The 14,828-nt window shown below is 39.1% G+C and overlaps 1 protein-coding gene across 1 annotated transcript; it reads left to right on the top strand.

Moving 5' to 3' along the window:
* The first annotated feature begins 34 nt into the window (after window positions 1-34).
* On the top strand, window positions 35-14,262 carry GPN1 (GPN-loop GTPase 1). Its single transcript, XM_083857209.1, has 14 exons — window positions 35-274; window positions 2,144-2,237; window positions 3,630-3,669; window positions 5,556-5,622; window positions 6,163-6,200; window positions 6,713-6,791; window positions 6,899-6,993; window positions 8,240-8,285; window positions 9,739-9,885; window positions 11,208-11,290; window positions 11,755-11,794; window positions 12,440-12,530; window positions 13,059-13,169; window positions 13,736-14,262. Exons 1-14 carry the CDS (start codon window positions 170-172, stop codon window positions 13,813-13,815), a joined length of 1,116 nt encoding a protein of 371 aa, XP_083713335.1. The 5' UTR covers window positions 35-169; the 3' UTR covers window positions 13,816-14,262.
* The last annotated feature ends 566 nt before the right edge of the window (window positions 14,263-14,828 follow it).

Here is a 14,828-nt window from a genome sequence, read left to right as displayed (position 1 = left end):
TTATAGCTCTTTTATTTTTTATTTTATTTTTTTTTTCAGTGGGGTGAACCGAGCGGGAAGAGACCCAGCGAGGCCTCGGTGTTTCCCCAGCGGCAGCAGCGGGGCCACCCCCGGAGCTCCGGGCGCGTCACCACGAACGGCCCGGAAGGACAAAGGGAGCTGTGGGAACATGGCAGCGGCAGCAGCAGCGGGAGAGGCGGAGGAGGCGGCCAAGATGCCGGTGTGTGTGTTGGTGTTGGGCATGGCCGGCTCTGGGAAAACCACCTTTGTGCAGGTGAGGGGGATGCGGGAGGCGTGAGGGAGTTGTGGGAGTCGTCAGGAGGTTGCGGGAGGCGTGAGAGGGTTAAGGGAGTCGTGAAGGGGATGCGGGAGTTTTGAGGGGGTTAAGGGTGTTGTGAGGGGGCCGAGGGAGTCGTGAGGGAATTGCGGGAGTCGTGAGGGGGTTTCGGGGGTCGTGAGGGGGTTGTAGGAGCCCTGAGGGGGATGCGGGAGTCGTGAGGGAGCTGTCGGAGTCCTGAAGGGGTTGCGGGAGTTTTGAGGGGGCTGTAGGAGTCGTGAGAAGGTTAAGGGAGTCGTGAGGGGGTTGCGGGAGTCTTGAGGGGTCCGTGGGGCCATGAGGGGGATGCAGGAGTCGTGAGGGGGTTGCGGGAATCGTGAGGGGGCTGCGGGAGTTTTGAGGGAGATGCGGGAATCGTGAGGGGCCGCGGGAGTCGTCAGGAGGTTGCGGGAGTCCTGAAGGGGTTGCAGGAGTCGAGGGGGAGATGCAGGAGTCGTGAGGGGGCCACGGGAGTCCTGGGGGGGATGCGGGAGTCGTGAGGGGGTTCCGGGGGTCCCGAGGGGGTTGAGGGAGCCGTGAAGGGGCCGCGGAAATCCTGAGGGAATTGCAGGAGCCCTGAGGGGGCTGTAGGAGCCCTGAGGGGGCTGCAGGAGTCTTGAGGGGGCTGCGGGAGTCGTGAAAGGGTTAAGGGAGTCCTGAGGGGGATGCAGGAGTCGTGAGGGAGTTGCGGGAGTCCTGACGGGGCTCCGGGGGTCGTGAGGGAGCTGTAGGAATCCTGAGGGGGCCGCGGGAGTTTTAAGGGCCCGCGGGAGGCGTGAGGGGGTTGTGGGAGTCGTGAAGGGGCCGCGGGGGTCGTGAGGGGGTTGCGGGAGTTCTGAGGAGGCTGCGGGAGTTTTGAGGGGGTTGCGGGATCCTAAGGGGGCTGCGGGGGTGAATTATTAAAAAAAATCAATGCTTCTAGGGTCGTGAGGGGGCTGTAGGAATCCTGAGGGGGCTGCGGGAGTCGTGAGGGGGCTGTAGGAGTCCTGAGGGGGCTGTAGGAGTCCTGAGGGGGTGTCAAGGTCCTCCAACATCTGCAGGGAACCTGATGGTTGGTTTTGGAGATCTCAAAGCTCAAAAGACACAGCAGGGACAACTCAGTTTGCTTAAACAAAAAATTGCACTTTTATTTAGTGCCCACAATGCGATAGTAGGGAAAGAAAATAGAGAATAGTGAGAAAGATAGAGAAAGAGGGGAAGGGGATTATAGCAACCAACGTGGAGAGTCAGAAATCCTCAAGGCTTAGAGATGCCCATAGACGGGATCTTCTCCAGTGGGGTGTACACAAAGGTGTTTGGGGTCTGCAGAGTCTTTATAGGTTGGTCAAGGTGGGGACCAAAACGAAGGCACAGAGCCAAGGCATGAAACACCTCATGTCGAGGTTGGATGCTCAGGAACAAACTGACTCTCCTGGTACAGACAGACCAGCTGGGACAAGCAATCTCAGCTCAGTCCACCATAACCACTTCCATCATTCTTGCACTCCATTTTCATGGAGATGCCGCATCAGTCCTCCAAGACTCGAGAGATGTCCCACCTCAGCCAGGCCAGGGGCTCCTTCAGAGTTCGGGGTCCCCAAGCATTGGAGACAGTTGTGAGGCAAATCACATCCACAGACAGACTCTGACAGGGGGCTGCGGGAGTCCTGAGGGGGCTGTGGGAGTCCTGAGGGGGCTGTGGGAATCCTGAGGGGGCTGCGGGAGTCCTGAGGGGGCTGTGGGAGTCGTGAGGGGCCTCAGGGAGCTGCCGGTTGTCCCCCCCGTGTGTTATCACCGTGCCCAGCGGGGCTTTAACGCCGCCTTTCCCCACCCATATCTCCTCCACAGCGTTTGGCCGCTCATTTACACGAGCAGAGCTGCCCTCCGTACGTGATCAACCTGGATCCTGCCGTGCACGACCTGCCTTTCCCCGCCAACATCGGTGAGTGCTGCAGATGGGCGGGCCCGGGGGTGGAGTCTGCTGGAAGAGAACGGGTATATGGAACCCTAAATTGTGTCAAAACCCGTTCACAGAGAGTGCTTTTCATATCACAAAATCACAGAAATGTGCAGCTTAAAAGAGACCTCCGAGATCATCGAGTCCAACCTGTTGGAGTCCAGGAGATCCCTTTGGATGAGCTGGGATCTGGGAAAGGGAATTTGAGCCCTGGACAGGGATTGTGGAGCTGGTCCAGGGGGGTTGGAGACCTTGGCACAGCCCAGGAAGACACTGAGTTTGATCTCAGCCCATGGGAGAAACTTCCAGCACAAGGAGAGAAATTGCAAATCACCAGGAAGTGAAAACAGTAGTTTAGCACAGTCGAACATACAAAATTCAGTAGTTTTAGGATTCTTAGAATAGAGGTAAATGGGGGACAAGATGGTGGGATTTGGGTGGTGCCTCGTGTCCCTCTCCTTCTTCCTCGTCCTCCATCTCCTGGGGTGGTGATGAAATAAGGTAGTGAGAGTGGGTTGGGTCAAAGCAGCAGTGACCCTTTTAGTGTAAACATTGGTACAAAATAGTGAATAACCTACACGTAATTATCTGTATAAATGTAAGGTGACGTCCCATCGGTGGGAAGTCGCCTCGTGTCCCAGCCCTGTCCAGACCTCGGCTGGGAGCGGAGAAAAACTCTGTAATATCAAATAATAAACAACTCGATAAACCAGAAAACAAGGCCTTGAAGACTCTGCTTCTTTGTACCAACACGACTTGGGGCTTTTAGAGGGACAAGGGCTTTAAATAACCTGAATCTGGAGTGAGAAAACCAACCCGAGACAACCCAGCCCCGACACCTCAACACCGAGTGCCACATCCAGTCTTTTATTAAACACACCCAGGGATGGTGGTTCCACCACTTCCCCGTGCAGATTATTCCAGTATTTAATCACTCTTTCCCTGAAAAACTTTTTCCTGATATCCAAACTATATTTCCCTTTTTGCAGCCTGAGGTTGTGTCCTCTCCTTCTCTCAATTGCTCTGTGTCTCTCCTTTTATCAGTTGCTGCCTGGAGTTCCATGGAAATGAATACATGAAGGAATAAAAGCTGTTTCCCCTTAAGAAAGTCAAAGTTTGAATAAAAGAAGGACTTGAAGACTATTTTTTTTTTAATTGTAGCTCTTTTCTCCTAACAGTCATTAATATTTGTCCAAGTTCAAATAAAAGAAGGACTTGAAGACTAATTTTTTTTTTAATTATAGCTCTTTTCTCCTAACAGTCATTAATATGGGTGTTTTTAGAAAACCAAAATCATTATTCCAATGCATTTATACATTTTTTATATCATCTGGTGTGATTTGAGGTGTAAACTCTTTTTATGTCATTCTCCCTTAGATATCAGAGACACCGTGAAGTACAAAGAAGTCATGAAACTGTATCCTTTATTTTATTTATTTTTTTTGTCTAAATAATGACATTTGAAATTTCAAGTTTTTAAAAATAATCAAGAGGTGGGAGGGGATTGCAGTAATGCAAAATTCCATGATGATCAAGAGGTTTTGGCTCTGTATTTCTTGGGTGTGATATTAGGAATGTGTGTTCTACAAGATTTAGCACTTCTACAGGTAATTTTCTTCTTTATTAAAAATAATTCTGCCTAACAGTAATTTTTAACAAGGAATAAGGACTCTACCCATGTAAAATTATTTTTTTTCTTATTTTTTTTTTCAGTTGTTCTTTTAAAGAACTTGTATCTTCTATTGGTTTGTTGGGTTTATTTGTTGATTTTTTTTTTTTGTGGAAGCCAGCAGTCTTTTCACCACATTTTAACCAGTGTGATTTTATTTGTCATAAGCAAATACAGAAATTCTTACTTGCCTGTAGTGATTTTATTTGTCATAAGCAAATACAGAAATTCTTACTTGCCTGTAGTGATTTTATTTGTCATAAGCAAATACAGAAATTCTTTCTCACCTGTAGTAGATGGATAAAACTTTCTCTCTTATTTGACTGTAATCAAAGCACTGTTTTCTCTCTGAATCTCAGAGATATTGGGGTGTTTGTTTTAAAGTTAGGAAGTGTCTGTTTATTACACACCACAATTCACAGATGATCACAGGGGCTTTTTATGTCCAGGAGTATTGAACACCCAAAACACAAATGCACATTCATAACTCTGGTACATCTTATTTTTTGTTTTGTATGGTAATTAGCCCAAAAAGCCATTAAACACGAGTAATTTGTTCTTTGAAATGGGTCAGTGGTCTTTTTTATAGGGTGGGGTCCCAAAATGATGAAGAAAGATGGGCCTTCCTCCCTTTGACTTTTTAACCTTTGACAGCTGAATCCTGTTTTTCCCAGGACTGTTTGATTTATGATTGTATTGTATTCATGGGGTCTATTGATTATTCAGGATGCAAAAGCTTAGTTTGACAGCTTTTATGATTGTATCAGTTCCTTCAGTGATTTATCAGTTCCTTCCCTGATTTATCAGTTCCTTCAGTGATCTATCAGTTCCTTCCCTGATCTATCAGTTCCTTCCATGATTTATCAGTTCCTTCCCTGATTTATCAGTTCCTTCAGTGATTTATCAGTTCCTCCAATGATTTATCAGTTCCTTCCCTGATTTATCAGTTCCTTTAGTGATTTATCAGTTCCTTCCATGATTTATCAGTTCCTTCCGTGATTTATCAGTTCCTCCAATGATTTATCAGTTCCTTCCCTGATTTATCAGTTCCTTCAGTGATTTATCAGTTCCTTCCATGATTTATCAGTTCCTTCAGTGATTTATCAGTTCCTCCAATGATTTATCAGTTCCTTCCATGATTTATCAGTTCCTTCCATGATTTATCAGTTTTTTCCATGATTTATCAGTTCCTTCAATGATTTATCAGTTCCTCCCATGATTTATCAGTTCCTCCCATGATTTATCAGTTCCTTCAATGATTTATCAGTTCCTTCCTTGATTTATCAGTCCCTTCAGTGATTTATCAGTTCCTTCCCTGATTTATCAGTTCCTTCCGTGATTTATCAGTTCCTTCAGTCTGTCTTCTGTTAACAAAAGGGAAGTTTAGCTGCCTTACCTCAGCAATATCTATTTTAACTTTAATAAAATCTTTAATTCTTCTAAATCAATGCTTCACTCCTTCTGTCATCACACATAAAAGAGAATTTGTTACTCCACTGAATGACTGAGAAAACCTAATTATGTATTAAGGCTACTGTTCTCTTGATCTCAAGGTATCCAGTGCTGTCAGAGCTGACAAAAATCACTTTTTGGCTCTTTATAACCATCTTTTTTTTTCCTAAATGAAGCATCAGATACGGGCTGGGCCCCAATGGTGGCATCGTGACCTCCCTCAATCTCTTTGCTACAAGGTTTGACCAGGTACAAAGTTGTTTTTCTCTGTCATACCAGAGATTTCAGTTTTTCAGCTTTTTTATTTAAAGGAAAATTAAGAAGCCACACATACAAAACATCCTTCAGTCTTTATATAGAACTATTGTTGTACCATATTTCATATAAAATCTTTCATGTGAATACTCTGGTTTTCAAGTGGAAAAATTATATTTTCTCATGTTGTTTGATAATTTCCAACCCTCCTAAACCATAGCACTAAATCAACTCTAGGGTAGGACTGATGTCAAATATTAAGCCAATCTCTTGGAGAAAAAGGCAGTTGTTCCCTGTCTTTATCAGGTACTAATTTCTTTAATTTTCACAAAAAAAATCAAGGTTGTCTTTGATTTATGAGCTTTTTTTCCACCCCTCCTTAATTAGGGCATTTTCACACCCTGAAAAACATAAAGACTTTTAAACCTTCTGATATTCAGCTGTGCAAGTTAATACAGTTTCTGCTATGAAATGAATATAAAACTTTCCTGTTGTGATTCTAAATGCAAAATACGCTTCTGCCTTTTCAATCAGGTGATGAAGTTTATTGAAAAAAGACAAAATGCATCCAAGTGAGTACATTCTACTGAGTTGGGCTTTTTCTGGGATCATTGTGGGGGAAAAAAAAAGGTTTTTAAAATTTTTCTAAACTTTAGTTTAGAAAACTAAATGTTTTCCAGTTGTTTTTTTCAGCCTTGGTGAAAATTTTATATGAAGAAAGTCATGGAATGGATAAACTAGATTTTTCTTTGGATACATAAATTAAAAAAAAGCTTCCTTATTACAGTTCTGCTTTTCATTAGACTATCATTTTCTCTTTAAATAGGCAGCAATTAATTCTTTTTTCTGACAATTTTGTGCTACTAACTGTCAAATTGATTCCTTCAACTCATGAGAATCCATAAAATTCACACAGGACATTTCCAACACAACCATAAATTTCATTAATATTTGAGAAAAACCTTTTCTTACCCATTACAATCACATCATTTGCTGTTGTATACTGGTAATAGTTTAGTCAGAACTAATTAATTAGTGCTTAACTAATTTTCCCTTATTGTTGTTTGGGGTAACTTCTTACCAGGTATGTTATTATTGACACACCAGGGCAAATCGAGGTGTTTACTTGGTCAGCATCAGGAACCATCATAACTGAGGCTTTGGTAAGTACTTTTTAAACATGTCTAGACAGTGAAATTGTGTGAAATAGCTTGAATTTTGAACAGTGAGCTTTTAATTAAACAATCTTTTATTTTTTTTTTGTTCCCAGGCCTCCTCTTTTCCTTCAGTTGTTGTCTATGTGATGGACACCTCTCGCAGCACTAACCCTGTCACTTTTATGTCCAACATGCTCTATGCCTGCAGGTGAGAAAAGCTGCAAGTGCAGCCCATCTGCTTCAATCCCTGTGTGTCTTTAATAGTTATTTTATAAGGGAAATAATGGAATAATTTAGGTTTAAAGAGACCTTTAAAGGCCATTTTTAAAGTCTTCTGTGGGTAGAGACACCTTCCACTACACCAAACCTTATCCAGCCTGGCCTTGAACACTTTCAGGGATGATCCAGTGTGCTTCAATATCTCTCTGCTATCATAAAAAACTTTTTCAGCCTGTCCCTTTTAGCTTAAAACCATTAATCCTTGTCCTGTCACTACAAGCCTTGGTAAAAAATCACTCAATTTTTCTTACAAACTTCTTTGTGTATTGAAAAGCTGCGGTAAAGCTTCCCTGAATTCTTCTCCAGGCTGAACAATCTGGCCTTTCTCCATAAGAGAGTCCTCCAGTCCTTTAATGATTTTCATGACCTCATGTCTTTCTTGTACTCTGGTGCTCCAGGTGGGATAAGAACAGAATAAAAAGAGAAAAATCACTTCTCCTCACCCTGCTGCACATTCTGCTTTTGCTGCAGCCCAGGGTGTGGTTAATTTTGCACTTGGGTGTCTCATATCCACTTAATCTCCTGGCAAGGTTATTCTTTTAGTGATTTCCTCATTGAAAAAACCAGAATTATATAGGTGCCAGTGGACACTTAACCTAATGGCAAGGTTATTCTTTTAGTGATTTCCTCATTGAAAAAAAACCAGAATTATTTATGTGCCACTTGGCTCAAAACTCCCACTGAAAACATTAAATAATCCATGAGTCCTTGGTGTGATGAATGCTGGTTTTAACATTGTCTATTGGTTATAAACCTATTTATCTAAGTTGTATCAAGATAGTTTAGTTTAAGTTCCTTCTTGTAAACACAGTTTTTTACTCGATTTTTTAATTAGGAGATTCTTCAATTTGAGTTCAGCATAGCAAGGAGTTGTTGATTTATTATATTCTTTTTCATCCATGAATTTATCTGATTTTTTCACATTAAATCAGGAACTAAATACCCATAGAATGATCAGCATAGCTGGAGCTGTAATAATTCATTGTAAACATTGGTAAGATTGTAAACAGGACCTGGGTGAAAATTACATTCTGATTGATGCAGAGAAAAATAATCTTTTGATATCAAATATATTCAGTTTTGCACAAGTCTTGCCTGCCTTACGCTTAACTTGTTTTCAGTTCTAATAAGTTTTAAATTAATGTTAAATTTTTATTTTGTGTTTCCCTGCCCAGCATCCTGTACAAGACCAAGCTGCCTTTCATTGTGGTTATGAACAAAGTAAGTTCAAAATTTACCAAATTAAATTTTGAAAAAAAAAAAGAAAAAATTATGAACAAAGTAATTCAAAAATTACCTCTGATTTCTATTTCCCAGTGAAACATTGTTCTGCTTATCTTCTTTGCTGTGATGTTGTTGTTTTACCACAATAATAATTTTTTTCTAGAAAAAAAGAGACTGGGAAAGGGCTGCAGGTTCACAACCAAATCTAAAAAGGGTCTTTAATTTATCCAAATTTACAAAGATGGACAAAACCATATTTTGAGCTGCTTGCTTACTGAGCAAAGTTTTTAATGCTGTTTTCTCCCTCACTCTAGACAGTATTTTTAGAATAATCTACTAAGCTTTTTGTTTTTCCCCTCATAGAAAAACCCACAAGGTAAGAAAATCATTCTCTCTTAAAAAAATACACCTTTTGAAAGGCTAAAAGTGGGAGTTGATCAGTATTTGTAAGGAAAGGTAGGCTCAAAGCTTAGGTTTTATAACTTCAAACCTCATTTTAATTTCATGTTTGCCTTTGCTAAAAAAGGCAACAGCATTTTAAGAATTTTTAACAAAATATAATTAAATTTAATTTTTTAAAATTGACTCTTGATAAGAATGGAAGAATCCCGGGCAACTGATACAGATTTTAGAATTTTAAGGTTTGCAGAGAGGGGGAAAAAAAAGCAATTTGTAGAGGTAAATTTATTTTATTTATAGAATTTTAAGTACTCCAGCTTTGCCCCTTGGTGGATTCAGTTCTATCTCAAATCTTGTGGGTAATACTAGACAGAACTTCATCTTTCTCCTTCACATCGGTGCAGAGAAATGAAAAATATCAGATTTTTAGTCACCTAAGAGTGGTAAGATGTTTCTGAAACTTTTTTATTTGCATATAAATCAGTGTAAAATTGTAGAACCATCTAATTCATTTGTGCCCATTGTCTTGCACTGAGTTTGGGTTGTAATTTCTTAATTTGGGTTGTCATTTCAAACAGCTCATGGGTTTGTCATTTCAAACAGCTCTTAATTGGGTTGTAATTTCTTAATTTGGGTTGTAATTTCTTAATTTGGGTTGTAATTTCTTAATTTGGGTTGTAATTTCAAACAGCTCATGTTTGTAGAGACCCCACTTTGCTCCTCCATCCCCAAAAAACAATCAGGAAAATTTGGGATTTCAGTGAGAGCTGCTCTTGTCTGGCCTCAAATAAATAAATTAGTTTTTAAATTCTCCTTTGCAGTGGTAAATCACAGAAGGCTTTAGACCTGTGATTTTTTCCTTAAACAGTTATTTGTTTTATTTTCAGGTATTCATGCAGTTGGTTTGATAAAAACAGAACTTTTAAAACTTCAGGAGAATCTTGAAAAGATTAACATTTTGAAAATAAGCTTAACATGGAAATTTTTATTTTATTTGTCCACTTAACAATCTACAGGTGAGATTATTATTTCTGAATATTTCTCCTTGCAGACTGACATAATTGATCACAGTTTTGCACTGGAATGGATGCAGGACTTTGAGACTTTTCAGGACGCTCTGAATCAAGAGACCTCCTATGCCAGTAACCTGACTCGTTCTATGAGTTTAGTGTTGGATGAATTTTACAGTTCACTCAAGGTGAGGATCTTCTTTTTATTGTTATTTATTACATCTCATAAAAACCTGGAGAAGAGAAAACTCAAGAATAATGTTTTTTGATGTAGAGTGGAAGGAAGGCAAAAGGTAAAATGTTCTCAGGTGCTGAGGGAAAGGAAAAGAATCAACAGACACAAAGTGAAATGCAAGAAAAAAATATGTTTAAACATAATAGGAAAAAAAAATTACTTTATTTTTACTGATATTTGCTTGGGCAAGAAGTGGGGGCTTTTTTTCCTCACTTAAGCAGGTTTTGAGAAGACAAAATAATCCAGTTCTTCATGAAACTCTGTGCATTGGAGGCTGTTACTGTTCCCAGAGCTGAAGGTTTCAGATAATTGTGTTTGGCATCAACTTTTACTAAAGAAAAAAAAAAAAAAAAATCCTTCTTGGCTTTATGGGTATTAAAAGAAAGACAAAGAAAATAAATGATTCTGTTCAAATAGATAATGACAATGCAGCCAGAACAAAAATATTTTAAGTGTTTTATGTGGAACAATATACAGAATTTCAGAAGGGATTTTAGTGGTGCCATATACAGAATTAAAGTATTTCCTGGTCCTTAAATACAAATTTATTAACATATATTAATATTTTAATACTTGAAATCCTTTGGGGAGCTGTCTCATGTTTGCTCTATTAATGATCAAGTGCAAGTAGAAAGGAAGTAGTTGAGATTGTCTTGCTTTTCAAAAAGAGGAAGAATTTTTATTAAAAGATGATCAATTCTGACTGGTAATAATCCTAATGAAATGTATTTTTAGGTAATTGATTTAATACAGGCAGAACAAATAGCCAGAAGTGCAATGAAAGAGAAGTTCAAATTAAGAAGGAGATGTGCATGTTGAATAGTAACTGATTAAATTCTCCACCTCTTGCTGTTCTGAACTTGGACATTTTAAAATGGGATGTGGTTAAATACAAAAAAAATATTAAATGTAATTTCAGACTACACTGATACATAATAATCCACTCTGCATTTAGGGTTATAAGTAATTAATAACATTAAACAAATAAGCAACAGAAAGACCTGACTTTCTCTTGAAAAAAAAACCCAAACCCCCTTCCCCAAAGATAAAATACTGCAACAACTCACCAAATAAAAAACCATCAACAACCAAAAAAATAACAGGTAACAAACACAAACAGCAAGGTGGAGAAAGAGTTTGAAAACAAGATGGATAAAAGCGAAGTTTTCCTGCACATTCCTCTATCACTGTGATGAATAAATGGCTATAATTAAGTTTAAACTAGTGATTATTTTTTATTTTGGTTCAGTTTCTGGTGTGTGGTTTCTTCTGCAGGTGGTTGGTGTTTCTGCAGTGCTTGGCACAGGACTGGATGAGTTTTTTATCCAACTTTCTAAAGCTGTAGATGAATATGAGAGGTAAGAGGATAGTTAAACCCAGTTAAAATTTCCTGAAGGTATTGATTTGTAAATCCTTTTGATTTTAAAGACTCTACACTTCCCTTAGCTGAGGTAATTCAGTGTTTTTAATAAACTTCAAGCATCAGCATAAAAAGTGACAGTGTAAAGAAACTATTCAGAGTGAATTTTTGTGTTCACTGAAAAAGCAAAAGCTGTTTGTGTCTTCAAATATGTGAAATAATATATTTTTTTCTCTAATTCCATACAGTGATCAAGGTTTCAATGAAATACATTTCACTTATTTCACATCCATTGGTTTCAAAATCCAAATCTGGGTAAAATGCACTGTTAGTCCTTCTGAAATATCTCTCAAACATGAAAGCCTAGAAAAAAACATCTTTTGGGGGTAGAAGGAAATCTCTGAAATGATCCTTAATATAAATCCTGTGTTGATTCACTCTGAATTCACTCTGTTTTTTCAGGGAGTATCGTCCGGAGTACGAGCGCCTGAGGAAATCCCTTGTAAGTGTTTTCAGCTATTGAAAGTGTATCTACAGAGCATTTCTATGCACACAATTGCCTTTATGTTGAGAGGGGTCTAACCCTCATTTAATTTTCATTTATTAGTGGCACTCAATGTGGAAAAACTCTCCTGAAAAAGTCTATCTGCCTTTTTTTCCTAAATATGGTGGAGCGTGCCTTTACTATAAAGGCAGAATAAAGATATTTTACAGAATAAAGATGTTTTACAAACCACGTATTGTTTGCTGCTTTAGTTGCTAGTATTTGAACTAATTGTGAGAAATAATTTTGTATCTTCCATTCAAAAGGACAGAGAGTTCTTAAAAATAAATTCTTGAGTGATTTGTTGAGAATATTCTTGTAATTTCCTGTACCAAAGACTGATTTGCAGTGCCAAAAATCAGTAGCTCTGCTCACTTTGAGTCCTGGCTGTGCAAAAAACAGGCACAGCTACACTGATTTAGGCTTCCTGATGCTTCTGAAAATGTTCTAGAAATCTGTCATGCTGGAGGTTGCTGTCTGTGTTTATTCAAAATTTCTGTGTAACCTTAGTTGTAATATAAGATCTGCTGGGTTTGGGTGAGGTTATTTTTCTACTGATGTTTTAAATGTTCTCAGAATCCACATATAACTTTTTACCTACAGGAGGAAGCTCAAGAGAAACAGAAAAGGGAGCAGCTGGAACACCTGTGGAAGGACATGGGCAGTGTGTGTGTGCAGGGCAGCACAGTGCCAGGTACCTCAGCAGGAAAATCAGGTTCACTACAGAAGTTTTCTGAAGAGTTTGCATTGAGAAGTGCTTTGTTCCCACAGCAAAAAATGTGAAAGTATCTCTGTGTTAAAAAAGTGGGGCTTTAGTTCCTCTGGGGTTGGCCACACTTAACTCTTCCTGTGTCAGAAATCCTGCTGTGTAACTAAAGCAGCAGAAATACTAAAAATAACAAAGTGGTTTAGGAAAGGTGAGACAGATTGGAATATGGGAAAGCTGTGCTGTTCCTTACCTGATTTATGTGCTGATAAAATCTGTCCTGTGTCTTTGGGATCCACAAGCAGTTTTCTGTCCTTTCAGAAGGACAGAGCAGGTGTTAATTGTTGTGTTTATGTGCAGATAAAATTTAAAACTTGACAGTTTTAACAATACCTTTAGCAAGCTGGTTTGTGTACAACCAAATTTCTTTTGTACACAAAAATCTTTTGAACACAAATTTTGTGTTCTTTTGTACACAAAAGAAATTGTGTACAACCATTTCTTTTCCCTTTCAAGGACCTGATGATGTATCTGCAATGAGTCCCTCTGAGCTAATACTGACACGAGGAACTCTCAATGAAGATGAAGAAGAGAGGGACAGTGATACTGATGACATTGACCATGAAGGTAAAAGAAATGAGGCCTGAAAACTGCCCAGGAAATCCCCTCTGTAGTTCATTACCTGTAAAGAGAGCCCAGAAAACAAGCAAACATTCAGTCACCTAAATACATGTGATACCAAACCACAGCCCAGCTGCAATGTTTGCTCCAGGGCCATCACTCTCCAACCTTTGTGAGAGCTCGATTGTAAATTTTCTATTTAAATAATGAATAGATGAATTACACACATAAAGCAGAGAACTTGTTAGGCTTGAGGCACGCAGTGACCTCTGATTCACAGCTGTTTTATCATTTTTTTTGACCTTACAGTTTCTACCCCTGGCTCTTTTTGCTTTTACTTCTGCTTTTAGCAGTCTTCTAAATTCTTAAAGGGTGACTTTTCACTTCCATAACTCACAGATTTAATCTTCATTCTTCTCTTGTTCCATTAACCTTTAGGATCACTCATTTCCTTTGCCCTGTAATGTAGTTGAAGCCCCAAAAGCTGGTCTAGGTTGTTCTGACTATCCTGACTGTAGCTTTTATCAGTCACAAAAGTAAAATAATGACTGAACTGTGGTTTCTTCCCCCAGTGACTGAGGAGAGTCATGAAGAACCAGCCTTCAGAAACTTCATGCAGATGAAGTGCCAGAGAAAAAAGCAACCTGAGTGAATGAGACCTTCACAACCAGAAGATTTGGAAGGAAAACCAGTGTAAAAAACTTGCATGGAACCATGCGTGAAGACTTTTATTTGTGAACTGCTTCCTCTGATAGATTTTTATTTCTTTTTCTGCAATAACTCTTGGCCACGTGAGTTAAAGATCTCGTAGCCAACTGAAACTGGCACATTTCACCATCTCCCACCTTCCTGAAGCTGAAGGACTCAGAAAGCAGTTTATTTTCCTCCAGATTCTTCAGATCTATCTGTTGAGAGCTTATATTTTTGAGCTCTGACAGCATCATTACCTACAGCACTGAACTGGTGCCCAGAAAACACATTTCCATTTTGTGCAGTGAGTTGTCTCCTGCATCCAGAGCACACAAATAGTGCTGCACTGAACTTTATCAACCTTCCTGTTTGATGGTTTAGTTTTCATTAAATATGTTTTATGTACTAACCAATGTGTGATAATAGAAGGAAATTTCATTTTATGCACTGTTCCAAAGTGAGTTTTTCCCTGTGTTTGCAGCCCATCTGTGTGAATGCACAGCAAAAACATGCACACAAAAACATCTTAATTATGTTTTACAGACATGGTACAAATGCCTGCCAGGAAAATCCTGAGTAAAGACAGTTACAAGGAGGGAAAGTAATAAAAAAGACTTTAGCTTGATTTGGCTGAGAACAGAAATACACATGGCTATATATACAGAAATATAATAAATAATAAATAATAGAAAGACTTTAGCTTGATTTGGCTGAGAGCAGAACTACACATGGCTATATATACAGAAATATAATAATAAATAATAAATAATAAAAATTCTCTAGCTTGATTTGGCTGAGAGCAGAAATACACATGGCAATATATACAGAAATAAATAATAAATAATAAAAAGACTCTAGCTTGATTTGGCTGAGAACAGAAATACACATGGCAATATATACAGAAATAAATAATAAATAATAAAAAGACTCTAGCTTGATTTGGCTGAGAACAGAAATACACATGGCTATATATAC

Source organism: Zosterops lateralis (assembly GCF_965231275.1).
Source record: "Zosterops lateralis genome assembly, chromosome: 3".
NCBI lineage: Eukaryota > Metazoa > Chordata > Aves > Passeriformes > Zosteropidae > Zosterops > Zosterops lateralis.
This window is presented reverse-complemented; position numbering and strand designations above follow the sequence as displayed.

Bases quoted from the DNA above. Each gene is read 5' to 3' on its own strand.
- GPN1 (XM_083857209.1), top strand. From the start codon at position 170: ATGGCAGCGGCAGCAGCAGCGGGAGAGGCGGAGGAGGCGGCCAAGATG. The intron at 11,291-11,754 runs GTAAGAGGATAG...CTGTTTTTTCAG, and splicing joins GCTGTAGATGAATATGAGAG to GGAGTATCGTCCGGAGTACG. The intron at 11,795-12,439 runs GTAAGTGTTTTC...TTTTACCTACAG, and splicing joins AGCGCCTGAGGAAATCCCTT to GAGGAAGCTCAAGAGAAACA.